Source organism: Microtus oregoni, unplaced genomic scaffold (genome assembly GCF_018167655.1).
Source record: "Microtus oregoni isolate MIOR12 unplaced genomic scaffold, Mior012 000000F_ref0000247, whole genome shotgun sequence".
Lineage (NCBI taxonomy): Eukaryota > Metazoa > Chordata > Mammalia > Rodentia > Cricetidae > Microtus > Microtus oregoni.
This window is the reverse complement of record NW_024543059.1, coordinates 45,291,515-45,310,179: the sequence shown is the minus strand read 5'-3', so window position 1 is coordinate 45,310,179 and position 18,665 is coordinate 45,291,515. Positions and strand designations below refer to the sequence as shown.

At 53.1% G+C, this 18,665-nt stretch overlaps 2 protein-coding genes and 4 non-coding genes across 10 annotated transcripts; 5 read left to right on the top strand and 1 right to left on the bottom strand.

The window, feature by feature from the left end:
- Window positions 1–930: 930 nt before the first annotated feature.
- On the top strand, window positions 931–6,333 carry LOC121446039 (Friend virus susceptibility protein 1-like). Of its 5 annotated transcripts, XM_041648376.1 has the most exons (6): window positions 948–1,063; window positions 1,460–1,638; window positions 2,445–2,485; window positions 3,960–3,996; window positions 4,311–4,340; window positions 4,638–6,333. In XM_041648376.1, the coding sequence occupies exon 6, from the start codon at window positions 4,695–4,697 to the stop codon at window positions 5,547–5,549; it is 855 nt and encodes a 284-aa protein (XP_041504310.1). In that variant the 5' UTR covers window positions 948–1,063; window positions 1,460–1,638; window positions 2,445–2,485; window positions 3,960–3,996; window positions 4,311–4,340; window positions 4,638–4,694; the 3' UTR covers window positions 5,550–6,333. The 5 variants fall into 5 exon arrangements, with proteins under 5 accessions (XP_041504292.1, XP_041504301.1, XP_041504329.1 ...); XM_041648358.1 differs by lacking the exon at window positions 1,460–1,638 and having other exon boundaries at window positions 931–1,063; XM_041648367.1 differs by lacking the exon at window positions 1,460–1,638 and having other exon boundaries at window positions 931–1,063; window positions 3,957–3,996.
- On the top strand, window positions 2,281–2,373 carry LOC121455035. The gene has a single exon (XR_005975413.1). It is a non-coding gene; the product is annotated as a small nucleolar RNA SNORD88 (small nucleolar RNA).
- On the top strand, window positions 3,813–3,886 carry LOC121455038. Its single transcript, XR_005975415.1, has one exon. It is a non-coding gene; the product is annotated as a small nucleolar RNA SNORD88 (small nucleolar RNA).
- Window positions 4,134–4,223, top strand: LOC121455027. Its single transcript, XR_005975411.1, has one exon. It is a non-coding gene; the product is annotated as a small nucleolar RNA SNORD88 (small nucleolar RNA).
- On the top strand, window positions 4,474–4,566 carry LOC121455030. Its single transcript, XR_005975412.1, has one exon. It is a non-coding gene; the product is annotated as a small nucleolar RNA SNORD88 (small nucleolar RNA).
- An 862-nt stretch (window positions 6,334–7,195) lies between the features above and the next one.
- On the bottom strand, window positions 7,196–11,365 carry Acp4 (acid phosphatase 4). Its single transcript, XM_041648921.1, has 11 exons — window positions 11,255–11,365; window positions 11,074–11,178; window positions 10,909–10,995; window positions 9,757–9,903; window positions 9,115–9,213; window positions 8,946–9,041; window positions 8,203–8,335; window positions 8,037–8,119; window positions 7,649–7,773; window positions 7,387–7,565; window positions 7,196–7,308 (listed from the first exon to the last, which is right to left on the bottom strand). Exons 1-11 carry the CDS (start codon window positions 11,363–11,365, stop codon window positions 7,196–7,198), a joined length of 1,278 nt encoding a protein of 425 aa, XP_041504855.1.
- Between the last annotated feature and the right edge of the window lie 7,300 nt (window positions 11,366–18,665).

The following is an 18,665-nucleotide window of genomic DNA, read 5'->3' as shown; positions in this document are numbered from 1 at the left end:
AAAAGAAAGGTCTTATTTTTCTGTTGCTATGATAGAACACCCTGATAAAAGCAACGTAATGGAAGGGTTCACAGTTAAAGTACAGTCCATCACATGGTGTAGGGGTGGGCCAAGGAGGCAGGCAGGAGCTTGGGGAGGCAGCTGATCAGGAAGCAGAGGGATGCGAACACTTGTGCACAGCTCTCTTCGTTTATACAGCCCATGGTCCCCCATCAATTAACCTAACCAAGATAATCCGCGCACAGGCAGATTATCTGGAGTTGAGGCAATTTGAGAATTCTTTGCTACGACGACAGATGAGCAACGGTTATTGGGGAAGCAGTGTAATGAGTCTTTCTATATCCCGCCATTCAGCTCCCAAATAATGACAAAGAGACATTATTAATTAGAAAAGCTTGGCCTGTCCTGCCACTTGGCATCACCTCTCTCACATTTTGCACCTCCCAGGACTCAGCCCTCCTCCCTCAGACCTAGCAGCCCAGTCCCAGCCACGCTGTTTCAGGCACAGAGAACGCCCGCCACTTCGTCCTAGCGTCCCTGTTCCCGCCCATCACAGAGCACAGATGCCAACGCCTCCAACTGCACCTCGCCCACGCTTCCCTACAAAGCCGTCAGCCTGTGCCTGGTCCCGCCTCCCGCGCTGCGGCGGCGACCACTCCAGGGCCGCCCTTTCCCCCGCCCTCCGCCGCGCTGGCGAGCCCGTGGCTTCCGCGCCTGGCCCCGCCTACCTCTAGGGGGCCTTTCTCGTCCCGCCCTCTTCGGGGGCGGCCTCAGAACTGCCTGTCGAGAGTGACGGAAGAGCTGTCCAGATGTGTCCTCCAACATCTTATGTCCTAATCAGTGATGCTCCAGCGGCCACGGACGCACGGTGTTTCTTCCACCAGCCACGCGTGAGCCCAGCAAAGACTCCATTGAGGGCTCCCTCGGGGCGGAGCCTGAGACGCTAGGGACGGGGCCCAGCGGGCGCGGTGGGCGGGACTGACAGGCGGCGCGCGCTATAAAGTGGGACTCGCGGCCCCGGCGCGCGCTTGCGGGAAGCGCGTGGGACGTGACCTCCGTTTCGGTGAGTCTTCCAGAGGTTGGCCTCGGCGCCGTGCGGTCTGCGGTGCAGCTTTGCGCGCTGCACTGGGAAGCGCGTGGCCTGAGGTCTCCATGGCCCGGTCGTGGGCGTGCCTGTCGCGTGGACGGGCTCAAGGGTGCTGCTTGGGGCCGCGGGGGCGCTCGGGTTGGGGCCGGGGTGTCGGGATGCGGACACTTTCGGGGACGGTGCCTTCCGCCAGGTGTGTGGAACTGGGGCTGCCGGGGCCGGCCTTCCTTTGTCTGCGCCTTAGCCGGGCTACGCCATTTCTGCTGCTCACGTCGCGGGTCTTGTCCGCCATCTTACCCGTTTTAGGTGACAGGGAGGGTGTGTGTGTAACATAGAATTTTCCTCCCAGTGACAGCCCCGTGCTACCTGCAGGTTCTCTCCGTGGGAAATCTCTACCACTGCCCCTCCCCCGTGAGGGATTTTGACATTTTTGTGCAACCTAGAACACGTAAGGGCTGGAGGAGGATGGGGTGTAGGGGCGGATACAAGATACGGAGTTACCGAGGCGGAAGTGAGTGCACGTGGAGGCCTGGATTGCTTCGGAGCAGCAGGTAGGAGTAGCCAGGAGAAAGGAAGTCAGGCCTTTTTCACCTGCAAGAATACTAATACTGTGTTGGTCCTGATGGTGCAAGCATGTCATCCCAGCTACTCGAATTTCGAAAGTAAACTATATATTTCACCCAAAATATTTTAACCACATGTTCACCTCTCAAACAGCCTTTTTCTGCCTGGTCAGTGCCATTATCACACTTGATTAGACTCTTTCTTCCTGGGATCCTGCTGTTGTCTTTGTGTTCATTGTGACGGCATCTGCCACATGCCTTTCTTAGGGTGGTTCGAATCTGGCTGAGTAAAGTCCTTGTTTATATCATTTATATCTTTAAAGTGTTTTGTGTTGGTTTTGTGTGTGTGTGGTTGGGTTTTGTTGTTGTTGTTGTTGTTTTCTCCTCCACAGAACAGTCATTTCTCCTCCCAGGTACTTTGGAGGGATTTGTGTCTTTACAGGTTTTGGTTTTCAATGTTGCTAGCAGATACAGTCAAGACAGAAGCATCAGAGTCCTCTTCATGGTGTGGGTCCATAGGGAATCTATGGACCTCTGTCACTGGGAAAGTTGGAGCAACTAGTGGATTTTGTGTTTATAGCTTGGCCACCATCCCTGAAGGCAAGTAGCCTTGACATTACAGAAGGTCTGAGGCTCCCATGATGTTTAGCACTGGGCTCCGATCATCCTTGAGGACACAGTGCCCCTCCAGGATCTTTGACACCTGGAGGGTCTGAGGGGCTCTGGTTTTGATGTTCTACACCTGTGGCCTGTCCCAACACATATACCCTCACCAAGTCTTTCCTGTATTACAGGTGTATCTTGAAGCCGAGTAACCATCCACCGTCATCTCGTGGTGAGAACCTTCACTTTTTGGTCTGTCCACACATAAAAGAGTATACCTTTTCTCTTAGGTCACTTTCCGTAATTTGGATCAGTAATTATGGGAATGTTACATATTAAAACTCTCAGGAGACCCGTCAGCTAGTTAGTAAAGATCCCAGCCCTGCTGTTCGTAACTCCATACTGGTCTACCGGTCAGTGAGCCATCTCACATAAACTTGGGTGTTTTAGGTGGAGCAGACACATCAAAGGCTGGGTAAGGTGCAGAAAGGACCCAATTTTCAAACTCGGTAGAGGGAGCAAAATGGCTGTCAGCATTATCATCTGTCCACTGGATTTTGGACTGGATACAGTGTACTTTTGAGCATCCTGTAAGTCCTAGCAAATCATGTGTATATAAAAAAGATTATGCTTTTTAGAAAAAGAACCTTGAATTTACATAGGAGTCATTATTAAAATAATAATCAGAAGACAGGAATGTGTGTTAATCTGAAAAAGAACAAGTTCTCGGCTCCAGGAGAATTTCTTCTTGTTTCATGTTCCACTAAGTCAGAATGGAGCCAGCAAGACAGATGTGCCATTGTCCACCCCACAACCATATGGGGCTTAGAAGCATCTCAAATAGGAGTTGCTGGGGCTGGGTTTTTCATTCTTAATTATGTGGCTACATCTTTCGACAGCACATTTCTACACAAAATTTAGACTCGGACTAAAACTGAGTTCTTGAGGCCCAGCAGAGCAGGATGACCACGAGTTTACAGCCAGCCTGGGCTGTTGGGTGGAGGAGAAGGCCACAGTATTTGAGGAAACCTAAATCCCACCAGGATCCTAGCAATACGCAGGTGGCATTTTTCCTCCACAGAATACTCTGGCAGTGAAGTCATTGCTTCCCCAAGTTGCAGTATGGAACAGTGATGCTGACCTCAAGATCAGGCAGGGTGAAGAGTTGGTTTGGGGGAAGTGGGCCTACAGGAAAAGCAGGAGCCTTTGAGGCACACGTTCACCACATCCTGGGAAATTCAAACAGGCCTGAAACAGCCATGAGACCAGGACCAGCCTCTCTCCTCTGTCCCACATTCCCAAGGACAGTGTCAGTCTTTTTGCAGCACAGCAGCTGGAAGGCACCAAGTAGGGTCAGGGTGGACAGTGAGGGATACCTGCTTATAATCTCAGCGTTCCATGTGGCTGGGGCAGGAGGATCCCGAGTTCAAATCCAGTCTGGGTTTGATAATTAAGATAAGTAAGATGGACTATGGTAGTGTGTATCTGTAACCTTCTGCTTTGGGAGGTAGAGGCTATACTGTCCTTGGGATATCAGAGAGGGAGTGTGCATATTACCGGGACCCCTGTGATGTCCAGCACTGGGCTCTGACCACCCTGAGGACATGGTGCCCCCAGGGATCTTGAGGGGTCCTGGCTGCAAAGGGAGTGGATAGGGAAGCTGTGCTTCCATGCTTCTCACCAGCCTCTTTCCCCCCTGCCAGCAGACGGGCAGCTCCTCCAGATAGCCAGGCTTCCCTTCAGGTAAGCAGAAGGGTTGTCTGAGGCAGGGTAAAGGTCTTAGGACAGCAGGTACCAACAGCTCAGGTCAGACTCCGCTCGTGCTTTCTTAGCACTGGAGACATTGTGCTGTAAGAAATGCTGTTGGTGTCTATGCTCAGGAACCCCTGTGATGTCCAGCACTGGGCTCTGATCACCCTGAGGACATGGAGCTCCCCAGGACCTTTGACACCTGTGGGTCTGAGGGGTCCTGACTCCAAGGAGGAGTGAATGGGGGGGAGGTATCATGGTCTTTCTGCACCTTACCAACTTCTTTCCCTTCTCCTTCCTGCCTACAGGTGGTTCCTGCAGACAGCCTGCTTCCCCGGGTAAGAATAGCAGGGCTGTCTGGAATTGGGGTAGGGGTCTTAATGCTAATCACATGAGCTCCATTCAGACAATAGGAATGGGTAAAGAAGCCTGACTAGGTTGCTATGAGGCATCCTGTCATACTGCTCTTGGTAACCCCCATGATGTACAGCACTGGGCTCTGACCACCCTGATGACATGGTGCAAGCCTCCGGGACCTTTGACATCTGGGGGTCTGAGGGGTTTCTGTTTCAGGGGGATGCTAGGTGGGAACGTGACCCTTCGTCACCACTACCATGCCCTGTGTCTTTTTGCAGCTCCGCAGCAACATTGCTTCTAGCCCCTTGCTGTCCTAGCCTTGAGGCTGTAGGGCCATGGCGGAGAGAGTGCTCGTACCCACCCAGATAGGTCGGGGGGACCGCTACTACACATACACGGAGCTGTTGGCTATCTCACGGCGTTTCAAGCAAAACCCCAATGAGCTCATGATCACCTGGATCCTGCGGGTGTATGACCAGGGAGGTCCTGCCCTGTCCTTGAATTCCGGGGAGCTGGGGTTGCTGGGTGACCTCACGCATGATGCCATCTTTAACTACCGCTGCAAGGCCCTGCGAGGGAGTGGCTGCCAGACGCTGCTGAGCTGGCTGCTGCAGGCCTGGCGCCAGCGCTGGGAATCCTCCCTGCATTTTGAGGCCACTGAGCTGCCCTTTAGGCCTTGGACCACCATGGAGGAAGGCATCCAGCTGGTGCGTGAGCTGGGTATGATTGAGTGGATCTACCTTGACCCAGAAGGGCCTGTGGACCTGGCCCCAGAAGATGTGGCCTTCACTCAGAGCCTGCAGCGGCGCCTGCTCACAGCAGCACCCTCTGAGCTGCGGCTCTCACTGGTCAGTCTGCTGGTGCGTGGCATGACGGTACTAGAGGCTGTCATGGAGATCCAGACCATTGCTGACGTGGGCCTGCTTTGGCGTCAGAGCCAGCCAGGCCGCACCAAGCTCATGCTGGGGCCCAACCCAACTCGAAAGGACCTCCTAAGCTGGCTGCTCAGCCACGGCGTGCCCCGGGAGCAAGTGGACAGGCAGCCTACTAAGGTACTCCTGGAACTGTACATCAAAGAAGCCAAGCGCAGTCGTGGCCACCCCAGCTATGGGCTGGCTGAGGAACAGCCCCCACCACCTCCCTACTCCGACCAGGCCTGTGGGGAGGAGCCACCTGTGAGGCACGACTAGACCTGGACTGTTCGAGAGCACACTTGCACCCTAGGGTTGAAGGTGGGAAGGTTAATCTCACGGAGGCAGCTTGCAACCTAGGCCACTAGGAAAGAAACAGCTTGGCGTACCTTCCCCACGTCTGTCCCTCCAGCACTTAGTGCCAAGTTCAGTGGTCCCCAAAGAGGGGTGTGCATGTCCCCAGCCACACAGTCCATGTGGGAAGTGAGCCACCGGTGGCCATTTGCTGCAAATCTAGGGTGCTTATGGCCCTGAAGTTAAACCCCTTGGGTTGGAGCCTAAGGTCATGCTGAGGTGGGTGGCCACTTCAGGGTCCCCACCCCTCTGCCTCCACGTGAGCCCCAAAGCACTACATACAGGCCATCTTGAATTTTTTACTTTTTCAATGCAACACTTACATAATATTTTAGGTAGAGGCCACACTTGATGGACTTTACTGGGTGGTTGACACTTTAGGGCCAGTCTCCCTATTTTAAAGGCTCAACATTGTAAACTTTTCTAATGCAGCATTTTTACTTTATATTTTATTTTGAGCTTATGTGACACTTTGGATTTGGAGAGAGGAGAGCCCCCTTTTGTAAAGACTTTGCTTTGGGGACCCTGTCCCCGTTTTCTTTTAGCCATGCCTTTCCCTTTTGAAGCACGTTCCAACTGGGTCCGGTGTCCCTGGCTGCACACATGGCCCCTGGCCAATGTAGGTCTGGATTTAGTGGAGGAGCGAGGTAGGCAGCCCTGGAGCTTCTGCCTTCGTGAGTTCCTATTAAATGGCTGGTTCATGGCCCTCTGTGGGGTGTGCTGTTTGACTTGGTCCCGGCGCGGGTAGGATCGGGGTGATGGCCTGGGTCCGGGGCAGGTGAGGCACAGGCTTGCTTGCCCACCTCTGGCCTGTTTCCAGAGGATGCTCCAGCGGTCTGCTGAGGAAAGGTGGGCTGGTGGGGGCCAGTCACAGCCACCGGCTGACCTTAGCCCTCCCTACCTCTCCCTCCCTAGCAGCCTGCGTTTGGTTTGTTTGTTCTTGTGAACCAGACCCTCTAGCTCACTCAGGCTGCCCTGGGATTCCAGGGGATGCTTCTTAGCTTCCTCAGGACTTGGGGTCTTGTACCTCCCCCAGATAGAAGCCTGGCCTCCTCTCAAGACAACACCCTTTGATTTTCCCATGTCAGTTGTGGCAGTGGCTATACAAGACAAGGGTGTGGGGCTCCAGGTGATGCCAATGGTGTGATTGCTAGGCTGTAGGGAGTGGGGGATGGGTGCAGGCTCATCAACAGGTCCTTGAGGAACTTAGGTTAGAGATGAGTGAGGCTTTCAGAAGACACTGGTTACCTTAGCCAATACCCTGGGAAACCCCTGTCTCCATCTGATTCATAATTGGGGTACTAGGTGACCCTGAGACAGCCCCATCTGTTCTGCCACTAGCAGTAATTGCTGGGAGTAGAGGTGCTTAAGGGCATTCCAGTCCTATGTGGTCTCGGGCTGTAGGCTCTCGCCCGCACCCATGCTTACTGCCTGCACAGGGCCTGGGGCCCACCCAGCCTTCATCCCCACACGCGCGAGCACAGTAAGTGACAAGTCAGAGAAGCAGGTGAGCACACGTGTTGGGGTCCAGTGTCAGCTGAAGGGGTGCTTTTGTGTCTATCCATTCCCCCTCATACAGCCCCTCCCAGGGCCCTCAGGCAGCTGGGCCTCCAGGCCAGCAGGCCCAGCCCTAGGCTCAGCACAGCCAACACAGCCACAGCTCCAGCCAGCAGGGGCACCGTGGCTGCAGGAAGAACATGGGGGTTGTGAATCCCAGGCCTTGGGAATTCCCCACTCCCACCCCTGTGCAGAGGGCTGTCACCTGGGGGGCTGGTAGGCTCATAGGAACCATGGCAGGGGGCCCCGTGAGCTGGAGGCCTGGCTGGAGCAGTCAGTTGCTGGAAGCGTCCAAGTGGACAGGGGGCTGGGCACCCAGGGACCCTGAGCGGCAGGGGCGGGCGGGAAGTGTCATTTCGGTAGATGAGAGAGATGGTGACATTCCTGGAGGTGGAGAGGTCAGTAGCATCACCTATTCCCCCCTGAGAGTCCATCCCACCCAATGCCAAGCCATCACCCATTCTCACTCTCCATCCTCCTCAGGGTCTCTGGAGCTCCCCCGGAACTCAAAGGCCATGCAGGCGGCATAAGGCGGGGTGTTCCCATCGTAGAGGCCTAAGGCCCCCTGGAGGGCCAGCAAGGTGCTGTCGTGCTGCAGATAATTCCATTGAGGGAGTGAATTAGGACCCTAGAAATGATTCCAGAGCACTCCTATCTACACACCATGGGCATTCTGTAATGACTGTCCAGACATGCAGATTGTGCCTGGGCAGTTCTAGTCAACAGTCTTGTTCCTCTGACCCCTCCTCCATCTTTACTGTTTCTAGTGATGCAGTCCCCTAAGACTACATGGTCTTACCACCACCACCCCTGCCACCCATGTAGCCGCAATGCCTGTCCTTCCCAAGGACTCACAGCTGAGTACATGACCATCTTGAGGGGCAGCCCCAGGCGCTGGGCCCGGGAGAAATTGCTGAGGATGGCATCCAGCAGAATCCCTGATGGACAGGAGCAGAGTGCTTATATGCCCCCTCCCCACCTGAAGACCAGGTCCCCCAGCCCCATGGGCCCCACATCTCACCCCCTGTCAGCTGGGCCTTTTCGGCTGCCCTGGGTGGGCCCACATGTGCCCTGATATCCAGAGCTGAAATCTGTGACAGAGTCCTCAGGACGTCTGGGGAGGCCCAGGATGGAAGGGTGAGGCCATGGGCACGCTGAGGAGAGAGGAGAGAGGGCCTGGAGAGGAAGTCCCCAGTCACGCACACACCCATTTGTTTTGCATGTGCTTTGTGCCATGCATGTGTGTGCCCACATGTGCATGTGTGTGTATAGGTTAGAGGTTACCTGCAGATGTTTCTCAGGACTGCTCAACCTAACTTGAGGGTCTCACTGGCCTGGAACTCTACTAGTGGGCAAGGCTGGCTAGCCACTGAGCCCCAGGGATTCTCCTGTCAAGGCCTCAGTACCAGGATTTAGCTGTGAGCTGCTACATCCAGGTTTCTCGTGTAGGTGCGGGCAGTCCTGCAGACCCTGACCCTCATTAAAACCCCTCAAAGGTCAGCTCACCACACCACAGTGTGGGCCAGAGCAGGTACCAGACCAGAGTCCTTACCAAGAGATGCCTTGGAATCTGACATTTGGGATTCTAGATGGATCCAATGAAATGGTACCAGGAAAGGGGTGTATTAGACTATGCCACCATCCTCCCAGCCTGTCACTATGCAGAAGGGGAAGCCAGGGTACACAGGGCTAAGTCACTTGTCATAACGAGCAGCCAGTCAAGTGCAGACCTGAAGTCCCCGCTGGGAGAGGAAGAGGACTCACCTGACAGATGAGTGTGTCCAAAACTTTCCATGCCCTGCGGAGTGGTTCTCCAACCAGTGACAACCCCGTGAAGTTGCCCAGGCGGGTCAGGAAGTCCTGGATGGAGATGCGGAGTTGGGTGAACCCTGACCAATCCTTGCTTGACACCCAAGCCCACCACAGCACTCACCGTCCAGCCCTCCAGGGCCTCCTGGTAGTCAGCTGCCTCTGTGGACTCCCGCAGCAGCTCATGGTATCGAGGACAGCTGCGCATGGGAAACCTCAGCAACTGGGGGAGACTGAGGCTCAGAGAAGACAGCGGGAGTCTGGGGTCTCACAGTTGGTCATGCCTCTCTCCCAGCTTCCCCTGTATCCAGCTAAGCTGGCCAGGGGTGGCAGCTTACCCCTCTGGACCCACCAGGGACAGTCTTGCTAATAGCTGTTCTGTGCTTGGAAGCCCAGAAGTGGGTCCAGCTGGCTGGAAGCTGCCTCTGGCCCTTTCCAGCTCAGTGTTATGTTTTGCTTTCATCCCTTTTTGTATATGTGTGGTGCTGGTTATGGAACCCAGGACCTTGGACAAGCCAGGCAATCCCTCTACCTCTAAACCATAGCCCCAGCTCCTCACTGGGAGGTTCTAGATGGGTGCTTTACCACTGAGCCACACCCCCAGTCCCTCCTCATTGTGGGGTTCGAAGAGGAGGGTTCTGCCACTGACCCACATCCCAAGTCCTCTTGTTAAACTTTTCACTTTCACAAAGTGTCTCTAAGGTTCCCAGAATGACCTTGAACTCAAGATCCTTCTGTTTCTCCCATCAGATCCAGCCCCCCTGACCTTGTCCTCAGACACGGGCACTGTGTGCACTGGAATGGGCTTCCAGTCAGCCTCGGGACTTCCAGGGGCAGCCTCAGGGAACAGCCCAGCCAGGTTGGCCTGTGCACTCTCCAGTGTGCGGTCAAAGTCTGTGCTGCGGATGTACACCTGGGGTGGATTGGGGCGGTAGAAAGGTACAGGCTGAGGTCAGCAGTGTTCCAAATCAAAAGCTTCAAATTCAGTCAGGCATTGAGGGTCACGGGTCAGAGATGGGTGGTGTGTTAGACTGTGGGTCTCCCGAGGTGTGGAGAGTTAAGATCAGGTCAAGGGGCTTGGAAGTGAAAGGTCAAGATGTTGAAGGTGGGAACTGAATAACAGCCCTCAGAGGAGTCAGAGTCAGGCCAGAGGGCAGAGGTCAAAGGCTGGAGGTGGAACTGGGGGTGTTGCTCAGTGATGGAGGACTTGCCGGGTATTGTTTGGTTGAAGCATCATCACCTCAGCCCTAACATCCTTATCCAAAAAAAAAGTCTGGAATGTTGGGTGGAAAGTTCCATTTCAAGCCCATTTCCCTGGGAGTTGCCTCATTCCAGGCTCCGCCTCCAAGAAAACCTGCCAAACGGTGACCCGTCCCCAAGGAGGGCCAAGACCACTCCCATAGGCTATTTAAACTGCTCCCCCCCCCCCAGAACAAACACATGGTCTCCCAGGTTCTCCGTTCCCCTTCTCCATGTTTTCCCAGAGGGCCACCCCGGAGTACTGGCATCCATTAAATCTGGGCTTCTTTTAATTTGGTTTGATTTGGTCTAATTTGGATTATGCATTGGCAGAGAGGCTTTTTGGGCCAGAAAAACAAAAAACAAAAAAAAACTTAACAAGTATATGTAGGCCTAGAACCCTCCCAAGAAACCCCACCTCCTAAGAAACATCAGGAAGGCAAAACAAGGATCACAGACTGAATCAGGTTCAAAGGTCAGAAGGTCAGGATGGAATCGTTGGGAATCAAGACAAAGGCTGAGGTTGGGTCAGTGGTCACACTGTGTCATAGTTTGAGGTCAGAGGTCAGTGTAGATTCCTTACTGACTCAAAAGCCCGTGGGAGTGCAAGACAGGCTGATAGAAACTAAAGAAAAGAGGTGAAGACCAAAGGCTTTGGGACTAAAGGTCAGCAAAGTACCTCTTCACGCCGGAACTCTGGGCTCAGGAAGGCCTTGTACCGCCTCCTCAGGAATCGGCCAAGCTCCAGCTGCTGGCGGATCCCCTCCTGGGAACAGAGGCCGGTCTCAGCGGACCGTCATCACCTGTCTCCCAGCCCTCTTCCTCACCCTCTTTTCCTCCTCACCTTGGTCAGCTGGCCCAGGCCTCGAGGCCACAAGGTGGAGGCAGCTTCCTTGTGTGGGTCTGTGGGGTAGGAGGCCAGTGGGGCCCGGTCGCCATGACGGAACACCTGGGGATGTTGGAGAACCAGGTCAGGGTTGGTCTGGGAGGTAGAGAGTGAGTCAGGTGGGTGAGAGGCTGCGCACCAGAGCCACAAACAGCAGAGGCCCCTCCAGCAGGGTCTGGGGTGGTAGCAGCAGCAGCAGCAGCAGCAGTAAGGGTCCAGCGGTGTGGCACTGAGACCCAGGCTCGGCCATTTCCACAGAGAGCAGACGCTGAGCTCAGCCTCCGTCTGTGCTGTGGCCTCACCTGCTCATTAGCCTCAGACTCAGCCCCCTGCCAGCAGTGCAGGCCCCAGCATGCTCCCCAGCTCTGCTCCAGGCTAGGGATCCTGGGATTAACCTGGTTCGTCTTCACAGACCCCCCAGGAGGTGTCCATATGACCGCCAGCATCCCTGCTGTGCTGATGGGGAAGTTGAGGCACAGCCTGAGGAACCATCTAGGAAGTGGCAAGGCTGAGAGGTAGTTACAGGGAACCCCACCCCCACCCCTGCTTCCCCAGGTCTCCCCATTCCTTTTCTAAAATGTTAGGAGTCTCTGAGGCCTCCTTGGACTTCTTGAAGATTCCAATTTCTTCCCACACCACATAAAAATGATTAAAACCAACAGGGCCCTGTAGCACAATACCCAAGCCAGAAGCAGACAGACCAGGTTCAAATCTCACCATCACCAAGTTACTTTGTTCTGTGTGCCTTCATCGCCCAGCGCAGATCGGATGAGTTCAAAGCACTTCAGAGAACCTGTTTGAGAAAGAAACTGTTGAGAAGTTGTGTTTGCAACCACACAGCAAATGACCCCAAAATTCAGCAATTTGTGTTTATGTGTGTGCATGCGTGTGGAGGCCAGATGTCAGGTGTCTCTCACTTACCCTGGAGCCCGCTGATTCACGCTAGACTGAGCTCCAGGAATCCTCCTGTCTCAACCTCACAAACTCTGGGATTACAGTCACAAGCCACTGTGCCAAGATCTTTAACACGTGTACTGGGGAGTAGAACTCAGAACCTTGTGCTTGTGAGGCCAGTGAGCCACCTCCCTGGCCCCAAGCTCAGTATCTTAAGGCAATGAGTTGTTATTGCTCATGGGTTTTATGGGTCAAGAATTGAGAAGGCTTAGCATAGAGAGAGTCAAGCTGTTTAATTTTTGAGTTTTTTTTTTTTGAAGTGGTGATTTGAGTCAGGGTCTCACTATGTAGTTCTGGCTGTCCTATGTTCAGTATGTAGACCAAACTCACAAATCTCTGCCTCTCAAGTGCTGAGATTAAAGGTGTGTATCAATCACTACATCAGGCCATGATTTTACTTATTTTTATTTTATATGCCTATATGTATATGCATGCATGCCCACAGGGGCCAGAGAGGGCACTGGATCCTCTGGAACTGAAATTACAGATGGTCCCAAGGCACCCTGTCAGTTCTGGAAACTGAAGCCAGGTCCTCTTGTTTAATACTGCTATCACTTGACACAGGCTGAGCCAGTGCTGGACCGTGGGACTACATCTCTATCCACAACACCTGACCCCTTGTTTAAATGTTGTAGATAGAATTGTGCTGCTTTGCCCAGGTTAGCCTTGAACTTACTCTGCAGCCTGGACTGGCTAGAACTCGCAACACTCCAGCTTCCCAAGTGCTCAGATAACAGTCAGCGCAGAGAACCCATGATGCCCAGCTGCCCTGGAGGACCCAGATCCACAGTTTGTGAGACTGGAAATCGCAGCATCCTCAGGCCACGCATCCACCACCAGCTAGGAAAGAGGACCACTGGATTCCATAATCTGGTGTCCCCTGCTTCTCCCTCTTTTTGAGTACATATGTGTGTTTATTCTTTTTCTTCATTGAAATGTATTACACGTGTGGGGTGGGGGACCCGTATGGCATAGCACATACACAAAGATCAGGAGAGAACTCGTCAATTCTGTCCTTCTGCCCTGTGAGTTCTGGGAGTGGAACTCAGGCCCTCAGACTTGTCAACAGGCTACCCACTGAGCTATCTCAACAGCCCTTAATTGTTTTATGTAGTGGCGTAGTTGCTTTGTAACAGGGTCTCAAGTATCTCAGGCACCCTCGGGCTCTCTATGCACCTTGTAGGTGAAGGTGACTTTGAACTCCAATCCAGACAAAAAGAGCAACAGTGGACCCAAGAAATTATTCCAAGTCCAGCCTGGTGAACCAGTGGGAAGACTCAGAAGCAGCTGCAGTACCAGAAAGTCCCACAGAGGGATGATGCAGGGAGGCTGTGTCACTGGGGTCCTCTGTGCAGGCACCTCGCAGGCGGCTGCTCTTAGGACTGTCCTCCCTCCAGCTCCCAGCTACTGCTTATGTGACTTGTGAATCTGCAAAGATACCTCAAGCTTCGTGAGCCTCTCGAGCCTTCTTCCCACCCTGGACTAGAGAAGCACCTGCACCACAAACAGAAGTTTCTTCTGTGTGTAGAGGCCAGAGGTCAATGCCAAACGTCTTCCTTAGTTGCCTTTCACCTATTCTGATGGCTGTCACTGAGCCTGGAGCTCACTGATTTGGCTAGCAAGCACCAGGGATCTCCTGTCTCCACCTCTGCAGTGCTAAGGTAACAGGCACATGTGCCACACCTGGCTTTTTATAGGAGTGCTAGGGAATTGAACCCAGGCCTTCGTGGTTATGTGATAAGTGCTTTACCCACTGGGCACCTCCCTTGCCCCTTATGGAGGATATGTTTTCTTTATAATGCAAACAAAAAATGGCTCAGACATCTTTTTTTTATTTTTTTATTTTTGGTTTGATTTTTTCAGACATGGTTTTTCTGTGTAACAGTTCTGGCTGTCCTGGAACTCACTTTGTAGACCAGGCTGCCTTGAACTCACAAAGATCTGCCTGCCTCTGCCTCCCAAGTGGTGGGATTAAAGCATGCGCCACCACCACTCAGCTAGGGTCAGACATCTTTAAATGACTCACCCGAGGTCATCCCACTACAGAGCTGGGATTCAAGCCTACACAGGAGGTTTCCCACCCTGTTCTCAGTGTCCAGGTGCAGGCTTCACTGCAAAGGCCTGGGCCCCTCTGTGCACAGCTGGCAATATTTGTGAAGGTGACGGCAGTTCAACATGTGCCCACTCCTTTGTTTCTCCAGTATCCTGGGGAGCCATTCTAAAGGCACAGAGCGCTGCGTGGTCGGACTCAAAGTGCCTGGCTGTCTGTGGTCCAGACATCAGGATTTGCCGCTACCATCACCATGATGCTCCGCCACCCTTACAAACTGGAGACCAAATTCTGGTCTAACCCCTGACATGAGGACCCCATGTTTCCTAGACCATCGGGCCTGTTCTCCACACCTCAGGCATTCTCCTGCCTCAAGATACCAGAGTCACTCTGTTCCTCCCCTGCTCACAGTTCTCCCATCCCCAGCACACTCCAGGGAAGAAAACAGAACTCAGTGTGGAGATCCAGTTCTGAACTCTCCAATCTCTTAGGTTTTGATGCTGGATTTGGGTACCACACGTGACAGTCCATGCCCACATTCCCTTCTCCCCAGGCTCCAGTGTGAATGTCTCTTCTATCCAAAATGCCCTTCCCTGGTCACCATGGTCACCATTCTGGTCTCCCCGACAACCCCCTCCCATTCTTGAGGCCTCTTTCCTGTCTGACTCAGAGGCCTGGGGGAGGGAGGTCAAGTCGCTGTGTAGTTAGGACCCATGGCTATGAACTTGCAGGAAGTGAGGACGGGTGAAGGGACGGGCAGGGGTGGGGACAGGGAGGGGAGGGAGCTAACTTCTGGCCTCCTCCTCCTCTCCCAGAATGTGACCTTGGCCATGGCCGTGTTCACCATCCTAGCCTCCATCTACTTCTTCAACAAGGTGAGGGGAAGACAGAGTGCAGGAGGGTCTGTGTCTCGTGTCTCTGCATTTGCCCTTGTAGCTTTTCTGTACCAAGTTGCCACGTGTCTCCATCACGCTTCTGTCTCTGCTCTAGGCTCAGCAGTGAGAAGGCATGGCTCCCCAGCCCACCAACCTGGCCTCGCAGCAGTGAGAAGCCATGGCTCCCCAGCCCACCAACCCGGCCTCGCAGCAGTAAGAAGCCATGGCTCCCCAGCCCACCAACCCGGCCTCGCAGCAGTGAGAAGCCATGGCTCCCCAGCCCACCAACCCGGCCTCGCAGCAGTGAGAAGCCATGGCTCCCCAGCCCACCAACCCGGCCTCGCAGCAGTGAGAAGCCATGGCTCCCCAGCCCACCAACCTGGCCTCTACCTGTTCTACCATCGCTCTGGCCTCTAAGATCTAATAAATGTAACAGCATCAGATCAAGGCTCCCTACTTCTAAGTCCTACTCCCCACAGGTCCAGGGACTGCACATAGTCAGCCAAAACCTCAGTAGGAAGAAGCCACTTATATGAGTGTTCAGAACCCCAAACAGGGGATCTGTTAGCCCACTATCTCCTTCCTGCCAGCTTCTCCAACCTCTCCAAGTAAATGCCCTGAGGAACACACCTGTCCAAGCAAATTCATTTCCACCCAGTGTCCGAGGCAGTGGCACTGGCCCCTAGATCTGAGGGAGGAGGCTGGGCCCTGGACCTCTGAATCTGAGGGAGGAGGCTGGGCCTTGGACCTCTCTGAGTCTGAGGGAGGAGGCTGGGCCCTGGACCTCTGAGTCTGAGGGAGGAGGCTGGGCCCTGGACCTCTGAGTCTGAGGGAGGAGGCTGGGCCCTGGCCCCTAGATCTGAGGGCGGAGGCTGGGCCCTGGACCTCTGAGTCTGAGGGAGGAGGCTGGAGCTTGTAACCCTAGGTCTGAAGGAATAGGGCTGGATCCTGGACCCCTGGGTCTAAAGGGGAAGTTCTGGGAACCGAGGCAGGAGTGACAATGACCTGTGTTCTCTAGTTGGAGGACAGGGTCCAGCATCTGATCTGGGTTTTGGGAAGTGAGCAGAAGTCTTTAGGGCACATGGGTATCTGGAGGGCTTTTCAGCTCTGAGGGTGAGAGCACAGAGAACTTCCAGGGTCCGAGTCTCTACCTGGAACCAAACAACTTGTTCAGGACTTAAAACTTATCACTTCTCTTTGAGGACTCCTGCCAGCCAAAGGTGGAAATCTGTTTAACAGAAGATCACGCTAAGGATTAATGACGATCAGAGGTGTGAGCAGAAGTTGTGACTGCAGCAGTCTAGGTGGACATAATTCCTCTTAGTTATCTTCTCTTCTTTTCTTAGCAAACTCCTATTCAATGGTTACCACCTGCCATCAAATCCCTTTCTTATATGAGTGTTCAGAACCCCAAACAGGGGATCTGTTAGCCCACAATCTCCTTCCTGCCAGCTTCTCCAACCTCTCCAAGTAAATGCCCTGAGGAACACACCTGTCCAAGCAAATTCATTTCCACCCAGTGTCCGAGGCAGTGGCTTCTGAACACGGTATTCACTGGGTTTCAGGATAAGGACTAGAAATTTCCAGTCACAAACAGATTTGTGCTTCTAGTTAGCTCAGATCCGTGCGATTTTAGTGACTTTCAAGCTCTTGGGACCAAGCGGAACTGGCGATTGCACTCTCTGCTGACTACAGCCTGTAACAGCACTCTGTACTCAAATACAGTGACTGCAGAATAAGAAATAGCCGCATGGTGGCAATGTCGGACTATCGTCCCAGATTCTAATTGGCCTCATGCCTGGGCTCTCTCCTAGGCTCTTCCCAAACCTCCACCACCTCCTGTCATTCGAGTGGCCTGTCTCCAACCAAAGACCATCCAGCACCTCCCCCACCAGACACCTCTGCTATATCCTTAGCCCCATAACTCAAAAATGGTTGAGCAGCTACACCCTGTGGCTTTTCACATGCCGTGCCCCACACGGGGCCCTTCACAACATCTATTTTGCACATCCTCCTCTGAAAGAATTCCTTCCTGCCTCACCCTCTCACCTCAATCCCCAGGTGGGCTTGACTGCCAGTGGTTTTTCCACAGCTTACCCAAGTCAACCTTTACTTCCTCCATATCCCTCCTCCCCCCCAGGGTTTGACCCTTTATGAGGTTTCTGTGTCCTCAGGGAGCTATCAGCTTAGCATTTTCTCAACCGCGTTTCCCAACCGCAGTCCGGAAGAGATGGATGTGTCTCAGATTGGCTGGGTGAAGAGCCATGGAGGGCTTGGTCAATTCCCGCCACTGAGCTTGCGGTGGGATGGAGCATCGAATTCTGCCCTGAATGCTCCCCAGGGTGCTGTGGATGGGCAGTTGGGGTTCTGAGGCTGTCTTTATTGGGAGGAAACTGAGTGCTTCCCAGAGGTAGCTCTGCTGCCTGAGAAATTATTTTTTAAAAAGTTTATTAGGTTTTATGCATACAGTCTTCTGCCTACATGTATGTCTACAGGCCAGACAGGTGCACCAGATCGTATTACAGATGGCTGTGGGCCTCCGTGTGGTTGCTGGGAACTAAGGAATTCTTTAAGAGACCTCGTCTCAGATAAAGATGGAACTCTTTTTTTTTTAATTATCACTATTTTATTTCTAAAAATAAATATTTGCTATGTATCAGGATTGCATTGTATGGTTTAAAGATTATAATTTAATTAATTGGTTATCTCTGAGTCAGGGTAGCTGGAACTTCCTATATAAGCCTCATCTGCCCACCCCTACTGGGATAGAAGGGTGAGCCACCACTGCCTGGCTTTTATTTTTAAATTACATGCATGTGTGGAGTGTTGTGTGTGTAAATGCATGTATGGGGGGTGTCCATGGAGGCCAAAAGAGGGTGTCAGATTCCCTGAAGCTGGAGTAATGGGCTGCCAACTGACAGACCTGAGTGCTGGGAAAGTAACTCCTAACTCGGGTCCTCTGCAAAAGCAGCAGGTGCTCCTGCGGGGCAGCCACAAGAAGCTAAGTCTGGGCAGATCACCCAAAGGAAGTTCTTTACTTCCAGCTATTATCACCTCAGCCATCGACAAATTTAATAAAAGGTCTGAGTCTCAGTAGTTTACCCTGAGGCAACGCCTGGTTACAGGAGGAACCACAAGCTGAGATTACCCAACCTCCACCCAAGAACAGACCATCCAAAGGAAATGCCTGGCATTCTAACCGGTGTAGATGGGAACACCTGCCAAAACACATTCACCAGGACATCCCTAGACAAATGTCAGTCAATCAAGAGTCCTGAACCTCAGAGACCACTCACCCCCACCTTTGCTACTATAAAACCCTATTTTAATTGAGCTCGGGCCTCTTTTATTCCAATACATTGAACACGCCGAGGGACCGGATTTACCTTAGCCATGGTGTCTTGTCACAGCGATGAAACAGTAACTTAGACAGGTGTGTTTGCGTTGTCCCTGTGTATACCAGAGTAAATAAATAAAATTTATTTTAAAATTAAATAGATTAAAATAAAGGCTCTTTGCTTTTACATACGGGACTTGGTCTCCTTGTTGGCTTTTACGGGGACTTTGTGGATTTGGGCATAACACTCCTAACCACTGAGTCATCCCTCCGGCCTCGTGAGTCAATGTGAAACCGAGTTGGAATTAAGATCTTAGGACTGAAGAGATGGCCC

Bases quoted from the DNA above. Each gene is read 5' to 3' on its own strand.
- Acp4 (XM_041648921.1), bottom strand. From the start codon at position 11,365: ATGGCCGAGCCTGGGTCTCAGTGCCACACCGCTGGACCCTTACTGCTG. The intron at 11,179-11,254 runs GTGCGCAGCCTC...CAACATCCCCAG, and splicing joins CTCTGCTGTTTGTGGCTCTG to GTGTTCCGTCATGGCGACCG. The intron at 9,042-9,114 runs GTGAGTGCTGTG...ATCTCCATCCAG, and splicing joins AGGCCCTGGAGGGCTGGACG to GACTTCCTGACCCGCCTGGG.
- LOC121446039 (XM_041648395.1), top strand. From the start codon at position 4,695: ATGGCGGAGAGAGTGCTCGTACCCACCCAGATAGGTCGGGGGGACCGC.